Source organism: Apus apus, chromosome 6 (assembly GCF_020740795.1).
Source record: "Apus apus isolate bApuApu2 chromosome 6, bApuApu2.pri.cur, whole genome shotgun sequence".
In the NCBI taxonomy this organism is placed as follows: domain Eukaryota; kingdom Metazoa; phylum Chordata; class Aves; order Apodiformes; family Apodidae; genus Apus; species Apus apus.
Genome location: NC_067287.1, coordinates 33,999,781 through 34,019,379, shown reverse-complemented (window position 1 = coordinate 34,019,379; position 19,599 = coordinate 33,999,781). Strand labels below are relative to the sequence as shown.

The 19,599-nt window shown below is 41.6% G+C and overlaps 1 protein-coding gene across 3 annotated transcripts in view; it reads left to right on the top strand.

Annotated features, from left to right (window-relative positions):
• The window catches only part of ZNF804A (zinc finger protein 804A), a 145,792-nt gene extending 128,132 nt beyond the window's left edge, over window positions 1–17,660 (top strand). Inside the window, exons 3-4 of one of the 3 annotated variants that reach the window (XM_051624186.1) lie at window positions 9,344–9,474; window positions 11,833–17,660. In XM_051624186.1, the coding sequence (XP_051480146.1) occupies window positions 9,344–9,474; window positions 11,833–15,130 (3,429 nt within the window). In that variant the 3' untranslated portion in view covers window positions 15,131–17,660. The remainder of the gene's footprint in view (window positions 1–9,343; window positions 9,475–11,832) is intronic. The other 2 variants (XM_051624187.1, XM_051624188.1) reach the window with 2 other exon arrangements.
• Window positions 17,661–19,599: the final 1,939 nt, after the last annotated feature.

Genomic DNA, 19,599 nt, shown 5'->3' with positions numbered 1-19,599 from the left:
ATCCTGCATCTATCTCTATCTGTGGGTTTTGTGTTTCTTCTGATATTAAGAGATCATCTTTATGGCTGCAATTTGTGGTAGCAATAGAAGAGGAAGCTATTTTTCACAACTTGAATGCTCGTTGTGATCTGGAGGGCTGAATATCCCATCATACAGAACGTGGTTCTGTTGCATATTTGTGGAGCTCTCTGTTTTCAGGAAAGGGTTTAAGTTTTGCAGCTTAAAGTGAGATGCATACAGCTATAGTCAGAGGCAGTTAGAAGCAACTTAGAACTTGCAACAAACCTGAAGTTCATCATAAGGCAGCTCTAGATCAATGTACCTTATTAAAGGCCTCTTGAAAAGAGAGTGGCCAGTGTAGTCCATACACCGGTGAGGTGAGGGGATAACTCACTGCTTAGGACAGAAATTGTAAAACTAGTGGTTTGAAGGAGTTGCTGGCTTCCTGCTCACCTGCAGGAAATCACTGAGTAAGACAAGGATTTTTCTTCAGCCATGCCTTGAATTTCCATGGGGCTGAAGATGCCACAGTGCCTGTAGATGATGTGCTCTGGGGCTGCATCACCTCAGCGAGGAGGAAGCTTTCCCTGCAACTAGCAAGAAGTGACTCCTTCTGCTGTGTTAACTCCCTATCCCATCCAACACTTTCAGGCTGCTGTTAAATTGCCCCCCAGTTTCTCTTCTAGTGCAGGAATACATTGTAGCAGTAATTCCTTACTAGCAGAAAGGAAAAAAAAAACAACACAAAGAAAGATTGTTTATTAATTTCTTACTTAGCCTGCCTATTTGAGTTGCAGAATTACTAATTTCATTGAGAAATCTATTTCTCCTTTCTGTAGAAATAAATTGCCTTGTTTAACTCCTCCTAAGGAAGGGTTGGAGCACTAACAGGGTAAGGTGTTCTTGCATTATAGTATTTTTTTCCTTGAGCTTTAGTTTTTTCTTTAGTCTTTACAAAGGGAGATTTTTTTATTTTTTTATTTCTTATTTTTAAATAATATGAAAGATATGGTCATGGAGAGCATGTTGAATGGCAGACCAGAGTGCAAGTGAAGAGACACAGCCCTGTCATGCTGCGTGAAGAGTCTCCACTTGTAGAACAGAAAAATGTATGTCCTCACAAACAACCTAAGACAGAAAGATATGTATTTTATGTCTTAGTAAGCAATGTTTTCAACTTTAAATGGCATGTTTCGTTCCCCATTTGAGTGTTGACAGGTGTTACAGAACCTCTGATTGTTCAGTTATTATTTATAATTGATTAAGCTTAATCCACTTTGCAAAAGAATACTCAGCTCATCTGGGTTGGTGTGGCAAGTGTTTATCTAATGAGTACATTGTCACTTTGTCAGGCCGAAATTCACCTAAAGAAGCAATAAACTGGGGTGCATTAGAAAGGGTGTGGTTAGTCGGTCAAGAGAGGTTCTCCTCCCCCTCTATTCTGCATTGGTGAGGCCGCATCTGGAGTATTGTGTCCAGTTCTGGGCCCCTCAGTTCAAGAAGGACAGGGAACTGCTGGAAAGAGTCCAGCTCAGAGCTACAAAGATGATTAAGGGAGTGGAACATCTCCCTTATGAGGAAAGGTTGAGGGAGCTGGGTCTCTTTAGCTTGGAGAAAAGGAGGCTGAGGGGTGACCTCATCAATGTTTACAAATATGTAAGGGGTGAGTGTCAGGGAGATGGAGTTAGGCTCTTCTCAGTGATGACCAGTGATAGGACAAGGGGTAATGGGTGTAAATTGGAGCATAGGAGGTTCAAGGTGAATATCCAAAAAAATTTTTTTACTGTAAGAGTGACAGAGCACTGGAACAGGCTGCCCAGAGAGGTTGTGGAGTCTCCTTCACTGGAGACATTCAAAACCCACCTGGATGCATTCCTGTGTGATGTACTCTAGGTGACCCTGCTCTGGCGGGGGGGGTTGGACTAGATGATCTTTCGAGGTCCCTTCCAACCCCTAGGATTCTATGATTCTGTGATTCTATGAAACTGTCTCATTTCATAGAATCACAGAATCACAGGGGTTGCAAAGGGACCTCTGAAGATCATCAAGTCCAAGCCCCCTGCTGCAGCAGGAACACCAAGGGGACATCACTAACCAATGTGTCCAGATGGGTCTTGAAATTCTCCAGAGAAGGAGACTCTACAGGCTCTCCGGGCAGCCTGTCCCAGGCCTCTGTCACCCTCACAGGAAAGAAGTTTTTCCTCATGTTGAGGTGGAACTTCCTGTGTTGTCACTTGGTGCCATTTCCCCTCATCCTCTCACAGGTCATCGCTGGATAGAGACTGGCCCATTCTTGACATCCACCCTTCAGATATTTGTAGACATTAATAAGGTCCCCTCTTAGTCTTCTCAAGACAAAACTGCCCCAGGTCTCTCAGCCTTTCCTCATATGACAGGTGTTCCATTCCCTTAATCATCCTTGTAGCCTCCCTTGGACTCTTTCCAGCATATCCCTGTCCCTCTTGAACTGGGAAACCCAGAGCTGGACACAATACTCCAGATGTGGTCTTCTGAGGGCAGAGTAGAGGAGGAGGAGGAGAACCTCCCTTAACCTGCTGGCCACACTGTTCTTAATACATCCCAAGATATTATTGACTCTCTTGGCCACGAGGGCACATTGCTGTCCCATGAATAACTTCTTGTCTACTAGGACCCCAAGGTCCTTCTCCATGGGGCTGCTTTCTAGCAGGTCAACTCCTAATCTCTACTGGTGCATGGTGTTTTTTCCCCCCAGGTGCAGGACTCTACACTTACTCTCGTTGAACCTCATAAGGTTCATCTTTGCCCAGCTTTCCATTGGGTCTAGATCTTGCTGAACGGCTGCACAGCCTTCAGGTGTACCAGCCAGTCCTCCCATCTTCGTGTCATCAGCAAACTGGCTGAGGACAAACTCTATCCCCTCATCCATGTCATCGATGAAGATAGTGAAAAAGGCTGGGCCCAGTATTGACCCTGGGGAACACCACTAGTCACAGGTCTCCATCTGGACTCTGCACCATTGATCACAACCCTCTGGGCTCTATTGTTTAGCCAGTTCTTGATCCATCTCACTGTCCGGTCTACTAACTCACACTTATCCAGAAGGATTTTATGGGAGACAGGGTCAAAAGCCTCGCTGAAGCTGAGGAAGACTCAGTTAAGAGGGAGTATGTTGACAACAGTCACGTGAGATTCAGAAAAAGGGGAGTAGCTTCTAGAATAATCACCAGATGCTAAGCAATACTCCTATTTAATCCCTGTATAAAGTAGGAATCAGGTTAAAACAAACAAAACACAACAAAACAAAACTCGAAAAACCCACAAACTGAATACAAGTTAAAGAACAAAACAAAACAAACAACAAACCACCTTTATTTACTAATAAAAATGTGGTTTTGTACAGATTTAGAGAGAATAAATGTTTTCAATAAATCTAAATGCCACTTTTCTGCCACCTCCGCAGCAGCACTGAACTACCAACCCATGGCTGCCACGTTTAGGTACTTCACAAACTTTTGCAGGGCAGGATGAAGCTGCAGTGGACTTGGAGCTCCTTGCAGGGTGCGAATGGAGTTATAGGCAGCACAGGAGCAGGAGGAAGCTCCTGTGGATTTAGGACACAGGCATAGGACAGAATATCCCATGTTTTCATGGTCTCAGCCTCACGCTGCTGTGGCTGGTTGGGGAAGGGCAGTAGGAGCAGGCTTGTTCTTTGCTTCTGGTTGTTCACCAATACTTAGACTCTGCTGTATCTGACCTTTCAGGAGAATCTGAATGGGAAAAGAGCTGTGATAGGAATTGCAAGGTGTACAACAAAGACTTGATGTTTTAGTGCTTTGAGCAAGAAAAGGAAGTTTTACTTTGATGAGTTGTTTTTTAAAAGTTAACAACTGCTTACATTCATGATTCAGCCACTGCTGGGAACACAGTCATTTTTCCTGATAACATAAAAAGACAGTAAAGAAGCAGAATTTGGTGTCATGGCTGTTAAGTTCTGTAATTTTATGCTTCCATTAATCAGAAAATGAATTAATAGTCTCCCTATTTTCAACATTGTAAAAGTCCATGTAATTTAATTGGTAATCTAAGGTCAAAAGCAAATTAACATAATAATATCTGAACTGCACTGCCCTGAAATCCCCTGATAGGCATCTTTCTGACTCCTGCTGTTACAAAACTGTTCCCATTGGTTCCTGACCCTGTTAAAGTTGTTCCTAAACTAGAGAGAGAAGCGTTGCACGAGTAGTTTGTGAGTGCCTCTTTGGATAAGCAGCCCTTAGATGATGCCTTTGTGCTGGGGAGAAGGGCTGGTTTTATGTGGGATACTGATGCTACAGGGAGCCTGTCTCAATCCTGGTGCTTGTAACGATTTCCCCTTCAGTTTCAAAAACTTTGTTAAAAGTTTCACTGCTTTACTTCAGAGTCAGTTCTGATAATACTAAATATTTCGAAGTAAAAAATGCTTTTTTTGAGGCTGGTTTTGTTTCTGGGTTTTTCTCCTCATTTTATCACCTGATATCATCGTAATCAGGTACATTGTGTTTCACTATTCAGCCTTTTGTGTCCTGAGGATATTTATTAATTACTGTCTTCTCCATCTTTTTAAGACCTTTAGTTTGAAGTGCTGATGTTACAGATGCTTATACCTTGAGTTAAAAAAAAAACAAAACAAAACCCAAACCCAAAACAAAACCAACCACTTGGCAAGGTGGCAGGAAGCTTGTAACAGCGATGTAAGATGTACACTTCACGCCATAATGTGTCTTTGTGTTTGAGAAGCTTTGATCTGCAGAGGTCTTGAAGCACCTGCCTCCTGCAGCAGGATCTGGGCTTGTGTTTTCCTATGTTACAAAACACTGGGGAGTTTATGGAAACTTGGCATGAGCTTTTTGACAAGTGGCCTGCTGAGATGAACTGGCTAATGTAGTAGAAATGGGGAAATAAAGACAATGGTGGTAACCAGAAATGGAGTCACACTGTTAAGTCCATTTAGGATTTCTTTGATTATTTTTTTTTTATGAGTATCTTCTGTGTCAATCCTGAGGACACCTGAGCTGGATGCCTCTGACTGAAATACAGCCAGACCTGAGTTTGGACCTCATGAGGTCTGCTCCTGTATGGTTCCATCCCTGCATAGACACATGGGAGCTGGTAAAGTCTTCCTTCCTGTCTGGACTTGCATACCTCAGCTCAGCGTGTTGTACCAGGTGTGCAGTAAGATTCCCAGTGGAGTTCATTAGAAATAGGTGGAGTATTTCTGCTTCAGGCTCACTGTTAATTAGATTTTTTTAAAAAATAATGCAGCTTCTGGCCAAGTTGCAGGATGCCATTGCAAGGCTGGAGAATCAGGGTCAGGCTTCCTGTTGCTCTGCACTTGGGGAAGTCCTTTGCAAAACAACTGTGATGTGTGCTCTGCACGTTCAAGATGGCAACAGAGTGTATCAGGATAATGATGAAGGCATTAGGTTTTCTTGGAGACATGTCATTTAATTATTCATTGTGAACTGTTTGTTGAACTCTGCTTGCTAAGACTTACACATTTTGAGCTGGTTCATAAGCAGAGCAAAATACAGAATACTGTGTGACTACCTGCTAATTATTTGCTTACTGATCCACGAAAAAAACCATAACAGGCATTAAACCAATGATGCAAGTTAGCATTAGTGAATAGCTCTGCTGCATGGAAAGGCATAAAAACATTAAGAAAAAGATGCTTTTTAGGAATAAAGCACACTTTTTAAAAAATTCTGAACAGGCTTTGTGGGAGCCTAGTGAGGCTCAGATGCATGGACTAATGGTAGTTTACATGTAATTGGGTAATATCTTGTTTTCCTTTGCATAGTACAAGCAAACCCAACAAAATACAAACATAAGGCTGAATAAATGCAGTGCTAGCAATCACTAGCATGACTAAGTGCAGTAAGGGAAGACAGGTGATGGTGGTTTATCAGATGGCTAAATAAAGACAAATGGAAAAATTGAAATATGCAAAAGTACAAACACATTTTCCCACTTAGATGACCTTTTATGTACAGGAAATAGTATTTTTGGAGACTGCCTAATCAGGCCTTAAAACAATTTGCACCTGGTGCGTGTTCTGTGGTCTACAACCAAGTTCCAATCATACATATGTACTTGCTGAATAAAGTCCTCAGGAATTCCCTAGGTATAATCCTTACGGATCACATAATCACAGAATCCTAGGGGTTGGAAGGGACCTCAAAAGATCATCTAGTCCAACCCCCCTGCCAGAGCAGGGTCACCTAGAGTACATCACACAGGAAGGCGTCCAGGCAGGTTTTGAATGTCTCCAGGGAAGGAGACTCCACAACCTCTCTGGGCAGCCTGTTCCAGTGCTCTGTCACTCTCACAGTAAAAAAAATTTTTCTGATATTGACCTTAAACCTCCTATGCTCCAATTTGTATCCATTACTCCTTGTCCTATCACTGGTCATCACTGAAAAAAGCTTAACTCCATCTTCTTGACACTCACCCTTTACATATTTGTAAACATTGATGAGGTCACCCCTCAGTCTCCTTTTCTCCAAACTAAAGAGACCCAGCTCCCTCAGCCTTTCCTCATAAGGGAGATGTTCCACTCCCTTAATCATCTTTGTAGCTCTGTGCTGGACTCTTTCAAGCAGTTCCCTGTCCTTCTTGAACTGAGGGGCCCAGAACTGAACACAATACTCCAGATGCAGCCTCACCAGGGCAGAACAGAGGGGGAGGAGAACCTCTCTTGACCGACTAACCACACCCTTTCTAATGCACCCCAGGATGCCATTGGCCTGCACAGGAAAGGGGCAGTGTATTTGTCAGGAGGCCCTAACAGAAGGGGAGCTCTGGAATGACTAGTTCTCCAGAAGAGAAGAGCAGACGGCCTGACACGAAAGCTGTGCACACACAACTTCTGCCAGGCTCCTGTGTCTTACATGTTGACACCTACTTGTAGCAATGAAGGGGAACAATTTAATTACTTAAAAATTGTAAACGGTTCTTCTGGACTAGCTCTGGTATGTGCTAAATAGATAATGACTGATCAGGCTGACGAGAGGCTCAGATTGGTAGGATGATGTTTGCTTGGCAATGCTAGGCATGATACATCTCTGTGCCTCCAAGGTCACATACAACTTCCTTTAACAGCATTGTCCCTGTTCCCTGTGAGTGAGACCCTACTCACACCCTGAAACGAGGAGTCATGTTAGCTTCAGCACTCTCGACGGCATGGAGCCCTGCTAACTTGCAGCCAGAAAAGAAAAGGGGTCAAAATCTGGTCAGAATCAAATCACTGATCATAATCATCCCAGTAATTACAGTAAAGTGCTGCTGCTGCTGGAGGGTGATTATGGATTTGTACACACCTCAGCTTCTCCTTTTTAACCTGTGAAAAAGCACCCTTTGATCTCTTTCTGCTGCTGCTTTGTTGCATACTTCTTACCCACTGGGGGGGGGGTGCGGGGGGGGAAAGGAGGTATTACTGAGCTCTGCAAAATGGAATTAAATCCTGTGTGTGAATGCTGGAAGTGGGGAGGAGCAAACTGGATCCCTTCTCTGGTATTCTGAGTGCTCAGAACTGTCGCCTGTGAAATGAAATCCTTTGCGTTTCAGGAGTGGCTGGTGGGAAGCAAAGTCAGTATCATACTATCTTTAGGAAAGCATGAATACTCAGAAATAAAATATGTTACACTAGGTTCCTTCATATTTCAAACTTTTTTTCTTTGGAAAAAAGCTTCCATCCATCCAGTTTTGTGAATTTATGACCTTAAACTGCATTAGCACATGAAAACTAATAGCTCTATCTAGAAAATGCAAATGGTAGAAATTATTACCTTTCAAATTACTTCTCTTTATCTGTCAAGAGTGTCTTCAAAGGAATATCCAGTTGTTGGAAAAATAATGCAAAAATTGAAAATAAAGAGTAATGCTCATTTTTCTGCAGACATTTGTTTGCTTTCTCAGCATGTTTCTACCTTTATGTTTCTTGGCATTAAATAGACTGCCAAGATAGCATTAGTATCACCCAAAATGGTAAAGATAAATCCAGTGCTTAAATTAATGATGTTATGTGAAGGCTGTTTTTCTGTGAATAGGAAAAAAAGTACCAAAAGAGTGAAATAAGAAATGGAATAGGAGTAGGGGAAAAAGTGCTTCTAGAGTTCTGCAAACTCCATTACCTGTGTATCTAACATGTGCTATCAGTGAGATGAAAAGCTGTCAATGCTGCTTGAAAAAATTGGTGTTAGAATTATTGCTTTTACAAATCCACATAGCCCCTGTTCGTGGCCAGCTCTTAGGCCTCGGACATGAAAATGGTGGCAAGTTACTGGGTTTGTCCCAGAATTATGAGATCACTATCTCATAAGTTGATGTCATCTGGACTGTGAGCCATGCTGAACAACTGAATGATACACCAATGGGGTTTGGGACCTACCAAAGTTCTTTTTGTTACATGAAGGATTAGAAAAGTCTCTGCATGTTTTTCGTCTGTGATATAAAGAAAACAAAAGCCCCTTTTGTTTGGATAAACAGAGCTGTGCATTTGTACTTCTATCCAAAGAAACAGGCTGGAGACAAAAGCAAATTAGATACTGGATTGAATCTCAGTGGCTGCTTAATTGCTGTGTCAGCCACCAATGAGAGCAGAAAACAAGCTCCTCTGAAGAGATGATCTTCCCATTTCAAACTACCAGACTCCTCTGGCCATTACATTCCTTGGGGATTCCTGCTGGGACAGGACCCTTTAACATCCTTACTAATGACCTGGATGACAGGACAGAGCACTCTCAGGAGCTTTGCAGAGAATACCAATCTGATAATGTGGCAGGGCAGGTCCACAGAGACCTTGGTAGGCTGCAGAAAAGGGCTGACAGGGACCTCCCATGGATCAGCAGTGACAAATGCCATGTCCAGCATCTGGGGCAGAAGAACTGCCTGGCGAGCAAGCAGCACCTTCTGAGGGGTTGACAGGCTACAGAACAGCTTTGCATAAAAAGAGCTAGGGTGGTCTCATTATTTCCTATTACTCTCTCAAAGAGCAATTAGGCTGTGGAGAATGCTTTTGGAAGAAGTCATGAGGAAAATTCCAGATGAACCTTGCCTATTCCTACTGAGGATGGTCTGCATTAATCAGAAAGGCTGCAGTAACATTGTCCAGGTTATCTCTAGCCTAGCTAATCTGTCTCTAGTATTTTTTATCTCTTTTGGTTATTCACTTGAAATGCATGAATTTATTGAATGGGTTCTTTTGCTTAGGTTCAAAAATAATTTTCACCATGACTGCTTACCAGAAAGTAGTTGTCAGTATAAACATTTATCATTTCTGGCTTTTTTTTTTTGGTGTGCATTACGTGACTGTTTCTTCCAGAGGCTGAAGGAACTGAAACAGAGGGAGTTTGCTCGAAACGTAGCATCTAAGTCACGAAAAGATGAAAGGAAACAGGAGAAAGCGCTCCAGCGCTTGCACAAGCTGGCTGAGCTGAGGAAAGAGGCAACGTGGTAAGTGCACAGCTGCTGAAACCTACAAAATCCTTGAAAATAATCCCTCTGTTGGTGCTGTGGGCCACAGGGGCTGTTGGAGTCCTTCAGATGGAGCCCAGCACACGGCGGTTTTTATGGCACTTTTGGGAGCAGTGTGTGTATGGTAATTTGAGTCACACTGTGTGCAGAAATGAATGTTGCTCGTTGCTTTTTCAGTGGAGCTAAAATGACAGGTATTTTTAGTTTAAAAAAAGATGTGTCTCATCTATATTTCATAAAACCTGGCACATTGGCTGGAAGCTGAGTGAACTGGGTCATGCATTTGCAGGCTGACACTACTTCATTGATGAAGTGAGGAACACAGTCTGTCTTTCTAGGATGTAACAGATCTCTGTGATGTAGTGTTCAAACTGTTCGCCTGGGAAAGCATCCAGAAATCTAGTCTTACCTTTCAATATAAAAAAGATCTAGTTATTGAAATTCAAGTTCTCCTTTTCCCCAGCTCAGCAGAATATTTACCTCCTCTGTAACAGTGACTCCTTGCTAGTCATATGTTTATTGCATCTAGGCATACTGTTGAAATTAATACTGAGCTTGCTAAAAAAGACACAGTTATGACACCAATAAGCACTCAAAATCCATGTACTGACTTTTCACAGGGGAATCTCAAGGGGGGGAAAGAAGAAAAGTAGATGAGCAAATGTTTTCTTATTATCCAGCCTTTGTCTTGCCAAATTAACAGGGAAGGCCAACCGAGTGGTAGCTCTTGTTCAGTAAGAGTATCTTTCTCTGTAGTTTGGATGGTGAGCAGCCTGCTGAAACAAAGTCTGTCTGAGCAGGTGAATGGGACATGAATGCTGTGTCTGTTTGGAATGAGCAACACAACACCTGATTTAAAATTTTTAACTTTTTATGATAACTCATATAGAGACTCCTTCTCTTCTGTCAGTGTTTTAAATGTCCAGATTTAGTACTTGAGGATATTAGCTGTTATTCCCTCTAAATGGAGTCCAAAATCTAAATTTAGCATATTTCAAGAGAAAGAGAAACTTACTATTTCCCTTTTTCCATGCTAGGGAAGCACAGATTTTGCGGGGTTTTGTTGTTTCTGTTTTGTTGTGGTTTGTTGTTTTGTTTTGTTTTAAATATCCTTCTTCTAGTTCCTGAAGGAGAATTTGTCTCTGAGCTTTTTCTATTTAAGAATTGCTGTTTACATTGACTTTGCATCCTTAGAGGTGTGATAATAGACAGACACTCAAGATTTTTCAAACTGGTATTTTCTATCTAGGCTGGTTTTGCAGAAATCACCGTTTTATTCTGTTAAGGAAAGGAATTGTATGGGTGGTTTAATATATATTCTTAATTTATGACGAACGGGACAAGGCAAGAATTCTCATGAGGAATTCTTTTCTCATAAAACCTCTGCCTTAATTTCTAGACCCAATAGATTAAGTTTGTCATTCTTTATTTCAGCACTTCTTGGGGTCCTAAATGACACTCGCATGTTTTCCCAGTTATCCATCATCTCGTGTTGCTCTGCACTCTAACATAGAACAATTTGGTTAAACAACAACAACAAAAAAATGGTTTAGCATAGGTCCATTACTCCTAGTGTTGAGCATTTCCTCTGGATCCTGGAAAATTGGCAGCTTAAACAGTTTTTGCTTTTCTCTTTGCTTCCTATTAAGTCAAATGGAACAGATGGGAAGAGGACATGAAATGAAGAACAGAAGTAGACAGCGATAATTTGTTTCTCAAGAGGGATGAATCACTTACTGCACTAGTCAGCTGAAATAGTCGCCCTGATACTCTTTTTCCATGAAAGAAATTGCTGAGATTGCCAGTGGTTGGCCTGTGAACACAAACAGGATGGGACCTGCTGGGTGGTTGCCCATGGGCAGAGCAGCAGTCTCTAGGCTGATGCCTGAGAGAGAAGGGGTCTGTGAGGCGGTCTCTGCTTTAGTGTATTTTGTAGCACAAAGGAATGTAAAACCTGTGCTATTTGCAGGAACAGTGTAGTAACCATGATGGTCTACCAGGAGGAGGAGCAAGACTTCACGGGAAATATACAGTCTTTTATTAAGGCAGTATGTCTAGGAAAGGTGAACTACCTTGTAAGAATATTAGCCCTTGAGCTGAAGACTTCACATGAAGTAACTGGGGGCAGAATATTTTGTTTTGGTTTGTTTTTCTTTTAATAGTGGTCAACTGATCTGATTATAAAATGTCTTTTTCATATTCTAAATCTATATATCCAGAGATTCTTCCTCTTTCCTTAAAAAAAAAAAAATCTCTTCCATACCAATGTTACACCATGTTCCATGTATCCACAGTTCTTCCAAAGGTACTGACTTGGAGTTTTCTTTTCCTTCCTAGTGCTCCTGGAAGTGGGCCAATGTTCAAATCCACGACAGTGACAGTGCAAGATCATTGCAATGATATCCCACCAAGTGCTGCCATAGATCCTGCCAACAAGCAGGATTTCAGCTGCTCATTAATGCAAGATGCCCAGAATTGCAAAGACGTGGCTTCCGTTACTTCTTCCACTCCTGGAAATGCATGTAGTGATAAATCCGACGCTAACAAATTTGGAGATCAAGTTCAAGGAACTCAAGGACATAGAGTTGGGTTCTCTTTTGCTTTTCCTAAGAAAGCAGCAGTCAAACTGGAGTCTTCAGCTGCTGTTTTCTATGAATATAACGATGAATCGTCCGTGGAGCACGGATTGAGCAGAAAAAGTAGGTTTGTTCCAGGAGCTTGTACCCTTCAGTCTCCAGCAGCAGCAGAAATAGTCCTGAGCCCTGAGGAGAAACATAACTCTTTTCACCCACTCGTAGAAAAATGCACTGACCCAGCAGAAGCTTCTGAAGCTCAGGAGTCAAAAGAGCTGGCCAGTGAAGACACCGGGGTTCTAGAGAGTCCTGAATTAACTCTTGCAGTGTCCCATTCAAAGCAACCAGTGTCCTTGGACATGGAGAGCTATGGTATTGATGTAAGTACAGCAGACCTACCAGAGCAGACGCTGCCCATGGTTGCAGACGGTGCTCAGGTCCTGCCCCTGGACTGCAGCAGTTATGAGCTGCAGGCAACCAAGGCTCTCACACAGGCAGTCGTGGAGGATTGTTTATCTCTGCAGGATGTTGCGGAGGAGAATGATAAAGACAGGAACAGTGATTCATCCACAACTGAAACTGAAATAAAAAATCCGGGGGCAGATGCATTGGTTCCGTTGCCACCTGACGAAGGTGGTAGTGGAGCTCCAGAGAGCAAACCGGACGTGCGCAAGAGACCTTGTGAGCCCTTTGTTCCTGTTCTTAGCAAACATGGATCAAACGTTCTTCAGTGGCCATCAGAAATGTTAATTTACACAAGGACAGACCCATCCATTTCTTACAGCTGTAATCCTCTGTATTTTGATTTCAAATCATCGAGAGCAAGCGACAGCCACGAAAAGCCCAAGCATCAGCCTAACATACCTCACGTGCACCATAAAACCGAATCCAACTCTACCTTAGTCTTGGATTTTACAAATAAACCTCCTTCAGATTGTCATGATTATGAAACAGAAACGAACAAAAATGTGTGCAACTATACGACACCCCTTATAAGTGATGCTTCCCTCATCAGAAATCATCATCTTGCAAAAAATCAAAATAAAGTGCCCTTGGATGAGTCATTCAGGATTAGAAAAGAGGAAAAGTATCACATTTCTAAAAATTCCTTAGGACAAAACACTGTGATAGACGAGAAATACAACAAAGTCTGGATCAAAAAAAGCCATGCAAAATGGCTTCACAAAAGTAGAAAACGGAAAAGGAGAAGAAGATTATGTCATTGTCATTTTCATCATCATCACTGTGGAGACACATCAGTGGCAGAAATGGAGATGTCCCCAGTGAGTGAGAAAGAAGTTAGTTATGGAGATGAAAATAAATATCCTCTCCTCCAAAATAATCCCGAGAGGGGCAGACATGATGCAGGGAATATCTGGCTCGCTGCAGGTGAGATACAGCAGTCACATCAACAACTTGGCATTGAAAATGGTCAAAAGAGAGCCATCTCTATGTCAGATTATGCATATGGGGACAGAGACTGGTGTCATGCTTGGGCTACAAAAAATAGTGGCCACCGTGGTTGTAAACGAGTGCACAGAAAGAGCAAAGCAAGCTCTCGGAGGCAGGCGAAGCAGCTGGCTCTGAGTTCCAGGAGGCACAGCTTAAGGTACTCTAAAAAATGTTGTAGCTGCAAAGTCAGGAGGCTGAGCTGTAGTCCAGAGCATAAATGTTTAGGACACAGCAGTGAGAAGAAGAGCCCCAGTCAAAACCAGTCCATAAAAAGAGTTTACAGCCTTCTGACAGAGGAACCTGAAAAATCCCACCGCAAGCGGAGACAACATACCTGCTCCTCTTCATCAGATGAAAGCTCATACAGTCAGACGTTATCAGCAGACGAGTATCTAAGGCAAGCACATATTTTAGGTACACATCACAAGGCAAAAGGCAAACACAGGAGAAGGAAAACTAGAATCCATCACATTTTCCTTGACAGGAATGCAAAAAGTGAGACCTCCAAAACTTCCAAAGAAAATTCTGCAAGTTCTACTTCAAGTACTTTGATGGACTTCTTGACTCAAGACAGTCTAGAGGAAACTAATGTGGATCCTAAAGCTGATCAAGCAAAAGATACAGAAGAAACAATGCAGCTGGAAGAAAGCAAGTCGTGTCTAGAAACTGATAGTTCACATGTGCTGGAAAAGGACAAACTGACAGGGTGCACAGCGATGGAGAGCACTCCGAGTACGTTTTCTGATGTCATCACAGGTTCTGCTGCTTCTGTTCCTGAGCACAATGCTCCAGCAGCTGCCAGCGTGCAGGATATTCTGCAGGATGAGAAGAAAAAAGAAAATGTCAACAGTCGTGAAAATCAAGCTCGTTACAAAATTCCGCTCCCCAACAGACATTTGGAACAAGTTCCTCCTAGGTCCAGTCTTTGCCATTACGAATTGGCTGAGTCTCTACCACATGAGAAAATAAATGAGGTGACCAGTGAATGGGTACCGTGTCATCCAGGCATATTTAGCAGCCCACCGCCCTTGCCGTTCAAAGAAGCACATGTAAATAGCCATACCTTTTTAACTACCGAGCAGTTAATAGCCCCCTTCACCCTGCCAGATCAGACGTTGATATTCCCTCCAGACAACCACGAAAAATTCAAAGATCTCCCATCTGAGGCGTATCAGCAGATCATGCCCCAAAACATGCTGGCCAACAAAGTGAAGTTCGCCTTCCCTTCCCCAGCGATCCAGCCCCCCAGTTCCCCGCTGCAGCCCTTGCCCTTGCAGCCACCGCTCTCTTCTACCTCCATTACCACCATCCACCACACTGTCCTGCAGCAACACGCCGCCGCCAGCACGTTGAAGTTTCTCCAGCCCCACCAGCAGTTCGTCTCCCAGGTCCCGGCTCTTTCCAGAGCACCTTTACCTCATCTACCAGTAGGACCAAGGATTTGTCCTGGGGGCCACACGGCTTTCGTCGCCCCGCCACATTTGCCGCCGCTGCTGCCGCCCTCGGTCCTGCACCCCACCCAGCTGGCCTTGGCCCCTCTGCCTCACGCTGTCTTCCCGTCCCTGCTGTCTCCACATCCGGCTGTCATCCCCCTGCAGCCCCTCTTTTAGGACAGGCTCCTCGGGGATGTTGGTGGAAGGAGCCTTGAGCTAAAAGGTCCTGCTATTTCCGCAGTCCCCTTGGCTCTGCCAAAACGGTTCTGTGAAATAAACTGGTTAAAACTCCTCGTTCCTTGGGAAACATTTACTGTAAGTATAACGATGCAAACCTTCACGTAAAGTTCAGACCTATACTATAATTAAAGCACTGAATAGTCTGATACTAATATGAACTCTCTCTCTCTATATATATATGTAAGTGAAATCATGTCTTAGAAAATATGTATAATGTATATAAAATATATTTATAGTTCTATAACTTACATTGTAAAGTATTCACCTTTTTTTTTTATTTTTAATCTTTGTGTATTTGCACCTATTTAATGTTTAGACAAAGCCGATGCACTATGTTTTGTACTATGTTCTCTGAAACTGTAAATCTAGTGACAAACTATCTCTTGCAATAAATTTTTGTTAACTACTTAAGTATATCAAAAATCTTTCATTATAAGCCTCGTGGATGTTGTTCTTCCATGTTCTTCTGCGGACGAATAGCATCCCCCACTCCTGCTATGTTGGGATAATCAGGTTTCCTCTACATCAGTGATTTATCAGGGAGGCTGAGAGGCTAATACCTTGAGGGCAGCTGTCTTACAGAGCAAGAGAGAAAGGGTAATAGATCTGTTTGTGTTAGTGGTTTCATGTCACTGTGACAAATTTTGCCTACTTGTAGTATGTGCACAAACTGCTGACTGCTGGAGCTTATCTCTTTTCTACTAAAAGACAAAAAAGATGATGTAACAAAAATAACAGCAATGATGGGGGCAGTGGAGAGGGCAGTGGGGAAGGAAAAGATCAAGGTCAATTTGACTTCAAGGGAATATTGCTTCTAGCAGAAGGGTAGAGCATAGGCAAGGCCTTGGTTCCATCAAGCCAGCTTTCCCTGAGTGCACACATCCACTGGTGGGGGAGGGATCTGTCAGAGTGAGGTCCTCGCTGCCTGTGCAGCATATGAAGATAGCAAGAGCTCATGAGCATGATGGGGAGGTCAGGAAGAGCTTTGCATGGTGAACCCACCAGGGTTTGATTCAGATTCTTACCTCTCTTCACCTCTCTCTTTCCCAGAGCGTTTTGGGAAAGAAATAAAATAGCGTAGAATAGAGAGTCATGATAATACTAATGTACTGCCATTATTTCTAACTGTATTTCAGAGAATTCTCCCTACCTCTGCAGCCTTTTTTATTGGTGTTGAACCTCACTCAGCTTTAGCCAGAGAAATCTTCCCATTTGCTGTAGTATGAGATATATCAGACCCACACCTGCGATGGCCCAGAATAAAACCAGAAGTGGTTCTGAGATAGAGCCACCTCTTTGAGGTAAAATGAAGTGTCATCATGAGTGAAGCTAAGGATTTGCAGCATGACTGTTAGTGCTAGAGGTAGGCCCGCCATAATAAAAGGTAGGTGCTAGCTCTCCAATTAATCACTTCTTTTTATATAGTGTAATAAAATTATATACAGTTCAACTGAAAGAATAGTAATTTTTTGGAATATTATTAATATACATTGCATATTAATAGCTACAGAAATTTACCGTTTGAAAGTAATACTATATCCTAAAGCATAGATACCTGGTTATTATTTTCTGCAGCTATAGCATTAGAACTTATCTGTATCAATATTGCAAGCTTCAGTATAATTCAATATTAAAACTATAGTAGATGACATCTTGCCACTATGATGACGGTGTCAGCGACTCAAGGGATGCAAGTTTTCCATGTTGTGCAGTTACCAAGGGCTAAACTATGTGAATAAGGAAAAAGTTGAGACACAGGAGCAGTAATCAGCCTGGTTCTGGAGAGTGGCTTGGATCCCCTGCCTGAGGCTGTGGCACAGAGCGGGGTGTTGCTGAGCATCTATCCCTGCAATGCCACAAGGAAGGTACATTTTCTTTAGTTGTCATTTCAGGTGAATGCCCATTTATCTGGTACCTGAAAAACAGCGCATAAGAGCGACTCTATACTCCTCCTTTATTTCAGCAGCATGCCTACATAATCTGTACATCCTCATTACCTCCTGTCACAGGCAGGTGCCAAGCACAGGAATCTCTGTTTGAAGCTGGGAGGCGTGTGCTGGCTGCTCCATCTCCCACCTCAGCTGACATGCTCTGGCTTTTGCCTTTCTGCCATCCTCTGCTGTACTCAGTGCAGACAGTCCCCTGGGTTCTGATGTCTTCTCAAAGGCAAAATCCATCTAATTATATAGCTGTACACTTGAAAAAAAAAAAACATGTAGGACAGCTGATTTCACCTTAGCACATCCATACATTTGTACCTGACAGGAGATTAAAAATCACCAATTTAAAATTTTCAGTCACAACGTTCATTGAAAAATCCAACGTATTAACTTAGAAGTCCACATTTTTTTCCAATAAAATATTCCAACAGCTTTGAATTTTTATCTTTTAGTACAATTTAAATTATTTATATTTCTATTTTAAGTTGTTAAACAGTTTTAAGACCTTGCATATAAAATTATTTATTATCTACTGTAATTGCTTTTCAATAGTGTATAAACTACTTACAATAAAAGACTAATAACCATCCAATGTAATAATTTTCTAATATGGTATTTCCTTTAATGCTAGTACTGCTTGTATATGTCACTTCATATGTAAAAGTAAAACCAATATAAAAATTAATCACAAGTGAAGTTCAAAATTTAACATGCTAAATGAAATTACCTAATAAAATAATATTTTGAGTTTCTATTTTATTGTTAGACATGTGACTTTTAGTAAGGTAGATAAGGGTAGTTCTTCATGTTTTATCTGGTATTTTACATTAAATGTGTATATTTATTCTGTAACTGAGTAGTATAATTTATAAGTAAAAATTATTGCAAATGCTAAATAATCCGCCAAATTTGTTAAACCTAGTTAATTTACTCTTGAATTTTCAAATTTACACAGGTCTAGTGTGTCCATGTTCCTGGCCAGTTTGCCAATTTTTAGAATTATTGCCCTGTTATTCCAGTATAAACAGTAAAAGTGGTGCCCCTGAAGTGCAAGAATTACACCTTCAGACCTAAACCTTAATGAGGTTATAGATGTTGCTAAGTGATATTCCAGAACAGCTCTGCAGGAAAATGCTCGAAAAGTTAATCTGTTCCATGGAGATGAGAAGTACCTTGTTTTCAGCCCTTGAGAAGTTGCAGTCTGTGCAGACTATGACCTTCCTGGGGACACAGCCTTTCTCAGGTAATGTGAGCCAGAGAGTAATGGTCTCATTTATGGTCTAGAGGAGCTTCCGGGCACTAAGGAACACGATCGCCTTGCCCTGTGATGGGCAGTGTGGAATATTCAAACTCTCTTATGCTGTCTGTGAGTATATTGATTTTTTTAATTTTTTTTTTTTTTTTACTGCTACCGATACATGCAAATAATCAAACTGTTTATTTGGTTTCATTCACAAAATAGAAGATACACAAGCTTTTAATTGCTGGGGAGAAATGACCAGATTTCAGATTCTACAGGAGCGAGCGCTGGGTAGTTGCAGAGGTAGGAACCATAAATAGTGGTAAAAGAAACACCTTCTACAGAGCATTATTGAGTCAGAACTTTTTTTATCACTCGCTGCAATCAAACAATTAAATCAGTATGAAGTAAAGCAGTCTTTACTTGCAATGTTAATTTTTTATCAGTTAGTAAGCTTTTACACTTTTGAAAATCCTCCTTTCTATATGATATTCACATTAAGTTTCAGAAGACCATTGGGACATCCATTTCTCTTTAATATGTCACTATACATGATGATGTGCTTGTTATGCAATATGCAACATGGCTGTAATTTGTTGAGTTCATCTTCTATAATGGTACAGTTTTTTAAAAACACATGGTTTGCGTGATGATAATATTTACTTTCTATGCTGCATTTAAAACACCGTTTTAAGTATATTTGGCCAGACTTTCAGCTGGTGTAAATCAAGGTACAACTTCTGACATTGGTAGAATTCCGTTGATTTGTACCAACCAAAAATCAATCATGTTGCAACCTTAAGGGTTCTGTTAGTTTTCCCAGATTAAGGCAATAAGTTATGACCATCTGAATGTATTTTGGAGACAGTTATTTGTTTAAAATTCAAGTGGCAAATTTTAATCTACTGGGTATTTTACTGTGGTGCTCATAGTCTACTTGTTCTAAACTCCACACATTCATTTTCTGGTTTCCATGACTGTACATTGCCTAAAGACTTGTATATATGTAGCAGTGCACATATTTATGCAATATGCCTACCTACCTGTCGTAAAGTTTTACAAAGCTATCTTAACTCTCTTTATGGAAAGCAAAGACATTTTTACTGTATAAAGATCATTTGATATTTTTAAATTAACATGGCTTACTATCTAAATGAGTATGTTATTTTATAGATCACTTAGGTTTGATGTTTGCAGTAGGCATGGTTTTGTATATTATTTTATGT